The 7,500-nt window shown below is 51.6% G+C and overlaps 2 protein-coding genes across 2 annotated transcripts in view; one reads left to right on the forward strand and one right to left on the reverse strand.

Annotated features, from left to right (window-relative positions):
* NOTCH1 (notch receptor 1) overlaps window positions 1–7,500 on the forward strand; it is a 787,535-nt gene that overhangs the window by 244,808 nt on the left and 535,227 nt on the right. The gene's annotated exons all lie outside the window — the stretch shown is intronic.
* The window catches only part of MEGF9 (multiple EGF like domains 9), a 66,994-nt gene that overhangs the window by 337 nt on the left and 59,157 nt on the right, over window positions 1–7,500 (reverse strand). The window contains exons 5-6 of the mRNA XM_066610608.1: window positions 6,845–7,117; window positions 1–3,295 (exon numbers count right to left, since the gene is read on the reverse strand). The exon at window positions 1–3,295 is cut by the window's left edge and continues 337 nt beyond it. Of these exons, the coding sequence (XP_066466705.1) occupies window positions 2,841–3,295; window positions 6,845–7,117 (728 nt within the window). The 3' untranslated portion in view covers window positions 1–2,840. The remainder of the gene's footprint in view (window positions 3,296–6,844; window positions 7,118–7,500) is intronic.

Raw genomic sequence — 7,500 nt, forward strand, 5'->3', positions numbered from 1 at the left:
GAAAGCTTGAGCCCAGGATGCCAGAGGATTATGGGACCACAATGCTGAAATCCTCATTCCTGCCTCCTCGGTTTGGCCCGACTCACCGCAATGCTTGCGCTATTTACAAGCGCAAGGTTCCCTCTTGACAGTCAATCGTCATGCGTGTTAGGTCTTGCCGTGGTAGTGTGTTAGATCTCTGCTCCTAAGAAACACACTGTTTCTTAGATAAAGAAAAAGCATATATATTTCTTTGCCCGGTGTGTCATTAATCTGTGGGACTCCTTGCCACCGGATGCAGTGATAGTGACCAGCTGAGAATGCCTTTAAATGGGATGGGACAGTTTTATGGAGGAAAATTCCATCACGGGTTACAAACCATGATGAGTATACGCAACCTTCCGGTTCTAGAAGTAGGCAACAGCCCAATCCTGTCCACGCTTTCCTGGGAGTAAGCCCCATTGACTCTAATGGGACTTACTTCTGACTAGACATGCATAGGATTGGGGATGCAAGAGAGTGGCAACAAGAAGTGGCTCTTTTGTTGCCTTGAGTGCTCCCTGGGGCATCTGGTGGATCACAGGTTTTGGGCCTGATCCAGAGGGGTTTTCTGATGTTCTTATGACCCAACTTCATTCCAGACCACTAGCCCCGTCGACAATGCCAGTCCCAAAATTAACAGCATGCCTGAATGGTTATAGCCCGAGGAGCCTCCTAGCTCTGACTACTGGGGTATTTAAAGGGCTCTGCAGCCCCAAGCTCAAGTAAGTGCAAGCAACAAAGTTTGGGAATTTTGCTTGAGAGATAAGGGCACCGTTTTTCTTTAATCAGATACAAAACGGTGAAGGGGGGGTTGGCTGAAAGTAGTTCTGGAGAACAGGGGTTCTGTCATGCCGTACCCCATAGTAAGGACGTAAAATTTATCAGGAAAGATAAATCGATATGGTAACCTCCTTATCTGCAGGTTAGGCATCCATGGATTTCAATACCCACAAGTGCCGAGCTCGTGGGCAGAGGACTTTACAGGGTCTCCTAGACAAGACCGGAAGCGCCTTCTGGTTGTGCCAGGGACGCCCTCCCCATGGCTTTGATTATCCATGGAAAATCAATATCCATGGAGTGGGGTGCCCTGGAATGGATCCCATGCAGATACCACGGGCCCACCATATTTTAAAAGGTCTAAAAGTTGCCTTGAGCATCCTGGGGGCAAAAAAAAAAGGGGGGGTTATGAATCTAATAAATAAAATTAAGTGCTTGTTCCGCTCCCATCCGCCTGTGGCACTGGGGGTCCGATGGGATATCAAAGGTGGGAGGATGTCTCAAATAACATGTTTCAGAAGAGGGATGGGTTGGTGGCTCTCGGTGCCAAGTTGTCCTGTCAACTTCACAACAGAGGAGAAGACATGGACAGGTGAGGTTGCTGGAAGAGGGAGAATGGCACAAACTCACTAACACGGCATTATGTTTATCTGCCGGCAGAGGGTCTTTCGGCTGTTCCTAGACGTACTTTTTGGCGTTCCAAGAAACCCACCCGCGTTTCACCACCACCTTGAACTGTGCAACCACCAGTCCCATCACCAGAAGTTCACAAATGCCTCCAAGTCAGACTTATTCAATGGGGTTGGGGAGGGAGGACAAAAAGGTGTCATTGCCAAACAAGCCAGTAGAATTCTCAACCCAAAACCAAAGTCATTTGTGTTATCAGAACATTGGCAACAACCCTTTGCCGGAGACCCAGCTCCGGCACTCCGGCCAATGACATTTACCGCACAATTAACTTAAAACAATACTCGCTTGCCTCAGTTGTGTGTGTGTGTTTTTTCCTTTTTAACACACCTCCACAAACCGCTGTACAGATAAAATATGCCTCGTGAGGTTTTTGTACAAATAATTACAAACCGAAGGCCGCCGAATCGCCGTCGCGGGGCCTTTCCGCGCCGGATCTGCCTCCGTGCCCTTCCTCGGAAGTGACCGAGTCCGGTAAAGCTAACAAAATAAACGGATTCCTGAATTTTTTTTTTTAAATAACATTGTCCCCTTAAGAAAGGAAGAGAGAGGTTGACACACTGTTGGTTTCTCCACAACCTTCTGCACTCCTGGAATCAAGACAACCCCCCCCCCAACCAATCACAATCTCTCATGAGCACGTCTTTCACCACTCCGTGAAGCGAACATGGCTTCCTTTTTTTTTTTTCCTTTTTTAAATAATGAAACTCCACCAAAAGTTTTTTGGGGCCTCCAAACCAAGCGCCCGTTTCCTATAAATCCACCATCTTGCCGGCTGTTTTTCCACCGAACGGGTGCTTTAAAAAAAAACAGGAGACCCTGAAGTCCACGTACTTCTGGATCTGCGGTGAGATGACTTCAGAACATAAGAGCCTCGCTGTAGAGGCTTCCCGGTACGCGTCATCTCGATACAAAAATATATCTCCGAGCAAGTCCAAGTTGTGTTTTTAAATACTAGTTCATATCCATGGTGGTGTCTATGGATTTTTTTTTGGGGGGGGACGACGACAATGAACGGAGCACAACCTATAGCTTCACCGAAACACGTCTAGTTCCTTCCAGTGCCCGGCGCTCATCTGTGGACTGCAGTCGAGGCAAGAGCATTTTTTCATACCTTGCACACACACCCTATCACAGTCCTGATCTGGGTCTCCCCACACCTGCTACGTGCCTGCAACAGAGGTGGCCATTCCCACTCGCGCCACCTCCTGTCCCTGGGAAGCGACAGCCGTAAGGGGCCCAGTTTGAACCCGGACCACGGCAGGGACAAAAGGTTAACGCTTCCAGTCCAGATCTGTGGGACACACAGCAGGACTCATCACTTCATCGGGCCATGAGTGTCCACGACCTGCCCACTACGCTTTGAAGTTATGCATGGGGGTGGCCAGGGTCAGCTGGCCATTGGGCGCCACCTCGTTCCCGTCGTCCTCCAGCAGGCCGGAGACGTCCGCGTTGGGGATGCTGTCGTGGTAGCTGCTAAAGCTAATGTTGTCCTCCTTGAGCTCGATGGTCCAGAAGGGGGCGTTGAGCTTCCGGTTCTGGTACTCGCGGTACATGTAGACGGCGCCCACAAAGCCCATCAGGAGAACCACGAGGATGATGATGACCGTCAGGATGATGATGTTGAACTGCGTCCACGAGACGTCAGCCAGGGTGGAAGTGCTGTTGTCCGTGGAGCCAGCGGGAAATGGCGTCGGCGCGGTTGTCGGGCTCGGCGGGCTACTGACGGCGGCCGTCGAGGAGGGTGTGAACGGGATGATGGTTATCGCCGGAGAGGTGAGCCCTCTCTGCTCTGGCTCGTGGGTGGGTTCTAGAAAATGCAAGAGAGCAACATGTACAACAGTGGAACTGTGACAGAATCCCATAGGCCTGTGCGATCTCCTCCTCTCTCCGTTTCAACACTGACTCTGCAAAGAACTGCAAAGAGCTCTGTGGGGCTGCCATAGAGAAAAGGCCAGCCTCATCAGATTCAAAAGGGAAGAGGGAACAGAGGTGAAGAGGCAACATGGAGGAAAAGAGAGTGGTGGGGTAGAGTGTCTACATCAACACACTCTAACCTACCACTCGTCTCCTCCTCCATGCTTCTTCCATCAATACACTCTAGCCCACCTCTCGTCTCCTCCTCCATGCTTCCTCCATCAAGACACTCTAGCCCACCACTCTCTTCTCCTCCATGCTTCCTCCATCAAGACACTCTAGCCCACCACTCTCTTCTCCTCCATGCTTCCTCCATCAAGACACTCTAGCCCACCACTCTCTTCTCCTCCATGCTTCCTCCATCAAGACACTCTAGCCCACCACTCTCTTCTCCTCCATGCTTCCTCCATCAAGACACTCTAGCCGACCACTCTCTTCTCCATGCTTCTTCCATCAAGACACTCTAGCCCACCACTCTCTTCTCCTCTATGCTTCTTCCATCAAGACAATCTAGCCCACCACTCTCTTCTCCTCTATGCTTCTTCAATCAAGACAATCTAGCCCACCACTCTCTCCTTCTCCATTGAGACACTTTAGCCCCTGTCATGAATATGTACAGTTCAGGCCTAGTAGCATTGCAAGGCCTGAACCAAGTTACCCAGTAACACAGAAGGGACTTGCAAGGGGCTTTCGGTCCTAGCTGCTAAGAATTTACAATTCAATGGAAGGTGATTATGTAGCACCTAGGCAGCCAGAAAGAAGCCCATCAAGGATGGAATGCAGCTGCAGATTTCCAGGGGGGAGGGAAGAGCTGAGAGGGGAGATTCCAGCCCCACTTCCTGAGGACAGGGTCTTTGTTCCTGGTCTCTGGGTGAGAGAGGTGGTGGGTGCACATCCTGCCCCGCCAGGACCATGTGGCCTCTTAGGTAACTGAGGAGCTACAAAAGAAGCTGACCCAGGTGAGAGTCAGAGATTAACAGAGTTAGCCAGTTAGCTTTGTTGTTTTATGCTGATATGTTTCCTAGAAGTTTTTATGCCTCTAGCATTTGCTGCCTTTTGTAACTTTTTGTAACCCTATGTACTTAATCAAGTAAAAATCCTTTTACCATGTTGCTTCATTGTCTGTTGGGGTCAAAGGTTCAGAATCCTGCCTAGCCGTTCAGCAAGCTACCAAAAATCCTCATTGTGGACTAGTAACTTGAGGACTGAGACTTGAAGTAAAGGAAGTGCTCAGTGCCTACAAGGGATATAGTTAAGCCTAGAGGGTCTCAGTGTCCCTGGATTGAGGCACTGGCTCTTACAGGGTGGTGGCAGTACTACCGAACAGGGATCTTTGAGGGCTCTAGGGTTCAGAACCAACAACTCTGAGCACCCAAAACCCTGGGAGTGAGACCCAAGTGTACGACAGCCCCCCCAAGCTTCCTTTCCTGTTCAGTTCCCCGCTTCCTTTCTTAATCCAGGGGATGGGAGGAGGAGAAGCAGCAGAGCAGGGAAGTTCACCACTGAACCTCACAAGTAGTCCACCCCTGTCTAGAATACAGTTCAGATGCTTCAACCACAATGGTGCTGGGCTTCTCCTTCTCCTGGGTGCTTGGAAGTACAGGCACAGACAGCCAATATTATATCAACGGCACTGCCAGCCAGTATACACTTCTAGGCACAGCTCGACACGAGGGCTCTTCTATTGCAACTTCTCACGGCCTGGGCATGGACATATTTCAGAGTCCACCTCCTTCCGCATCATTCTTCCTTCACCCAGCGTGTAATTAACCTGTGGAACTCCTTGCCGGAGGACACTGTGATGGCACCTGGCCTTAGATGCCTTCAAAAGAGGAGTGGACAGACGGATGGAGGAAGAGTCCATCATGGGCTGCAAGCCATGATGACTGTGTGCAACCTCTCTCTGAGTCCCAGATGCAAGGGAGTGGCACCAAGAGATTGGGAGTGGCCACTGTGAGATCCAGGAAGCTGGATTAAACAGGGCCTGATCCAGTGGAGCTCTTATGGGGGGCACCAGACGTAATATCTTGTTGTTTTGTGTACTTCTAGAAATGGTTGGCAACCTTCAGTCTCGAAAGACTAGTATAAGCCTACAGCACCCGGTATTCCCAAGCGGTCTCCCATCCAAGTACTAACCAGGCCTGACTCTGCTTAGCTTCCAAGATCAGACAAGATCAGGCATGTGCAGGATAACACTTGCTGATTCTGTACTTCTAGAGGCACAGAATCATAGAGTTGGAAGGAGCCTGCTGGGTCATCTAGTCCAACCCCCTGCCTTAGCCAGGAAATCCTCTTAGAGCATCTCCAACAGGTGCTTATCGAGCCTCCTCTTGAAGTTCTCCAGTGGGAGAGAGTCCACCACCTCTCTCGGCAATCTGTTCCACCGGCCAAACTGCCCTGACAGTCAGGAATTGCTTCCTGAGGTCTAATCAAAATCTCCTCTCTTGAACCCATTTGTGGTGACACTTGGTGGGCCACTGGAGATTTGGGAAGCTGGATTAGATAGGCCATTGGCCTAGATCCAGCAAGGGCTCTTCAGATGTTCAACTCCGCTGCCAGCTTCCGGCACCCAGTTTGTGTAGCTTTTGCCAACTGGGACGAGGACCATCTCAAGAGGATTCATGGCTTCTCCTTTCCCCGTTCATAATTTCTCCCTTTGGTGTTCTTCCAGGCCACTAATGGTTGGACACCCAGAAGGAGTCCATTCTCTTTGGTCGGTGGAAACTCATATGTTGGCAACCTTCAGTCTCGAAAGACTCTGGTATTGCGCTCTGAATGGTGGTTCTGGAACAGCGTCTAGTGTGGCTGAAAAGGCCAATTCGGGAGTGACAATCCCTTCCACACCGGGAGCAAGTGCAGTCTGTCCCTGGTCTGTCTCCCTGGCTATGGGCCTTCCTTCTTTGCCTCTTGGCCTCAGACTGTCGGCCAAGTGTCTCTTCAAACTGGGAAAGGCCATGCTGCACAGCCTGCCTCCAAGCGGGCCGCTCAGAGGCCAGGGTTTCCCACTTGTTGAGGTCCACTCCTAAGACCTTCAGATCCCTCTTGCAGATGTCCTTGTATCGCAGCTGTGGTCTACCTGTAGGGCGCTTTCCTTGCACGAGTTCTCCATAGAGGAGATCCTTTGGGATCCGGCCATCATCCATTCTCACAACATGGCCGAGCCAACGCAGGCGTCCCTGTTTCAGCAGTGCATACACGCTAGGGATTCCAGCACATTCCAGTGCTGGAACGTGGAAACTCAGGCTGCCACAAACCCCTCCCTTCGCCATCTGAGCCTCCCCAACCGGCCTCAAACCCCTCCCGCCCCAGTCAGATTTCCATGGGGACACTCATTTCTCACGGATTTCTCACCGGCCTGTCCAAGCACAGCTGAGAAAGAACCCTGTACGACCACAAAAGGCAGCTCCACCTGTTTCACCCCAGCAGATGAAAGCCCCGTTACCGTTTTTGGTGCAGTTCCCGCCTTCCGAACGCCGGGCGTAACCTTCTCTGCATTTTTCGCAATGGAAGCCTGCGGTGTGGTAGAGGCAGTCCAGGCACTCTCCCGTCTCTGGCTTGCAGACCCTCGGCGACCGAGCCTGGTCGACGTTCCCATTGCACTGACATCGGACGCAGAGGGCGTTGGAGCTGTAGTAGCCGTCGGCGCACTGACCGCAGTGGCGGCCAGTGTAGCCGGGTTTGCACTCGTCACAGCTTGGCGCGTGGTCGCCGGGTTCTGAAGGGTGGGAAAGAATATCTGAACATTGTCTACTTCCGTTGGCGGTGAGTCAATGCCACATTTCAGCCGCCAAATCCAAGCTCACTGTCCCTGGCCGACATGCGCAGTACGCCAATATGCTCAGTGTGCCAACAGGTGCGTATACAGGTATGCGCTGGTATCCACAGAGGTTCCATTCCGCATCCCCCCTCCCCTCCAAAAGGTACCAAGGATCTACAGAGACTTTTTCCCCCCAACGGTGCCCCCCAGAATGCAGCATGACCAGGAAAGGGAGGCATCGCAATGCATTCTGGGGCAACGTTGAGTAAACGGAGCGACTTGGAGCGACTTGGAGCGCCCATCTAGTCCAGCTTCCTGTATCTCACAGCGGCCCACCAAAT

Source organism: Tiliqua scincoides, chromosome 16 (genome assembly GCF_035046505.1).
Source record: "Tiliqua scincoides isolate rTilSci1 chromosome 16, rTilSci1.hap2, whole genome shotgun sequence".
NCBI classification, from domain to species: domain Eukaryota; kingdom Metazoa; phylum Chordata; class Lepidosauria; order Squamata; family Scincidae; genus Tiliqua; species Tiliqua scincoides.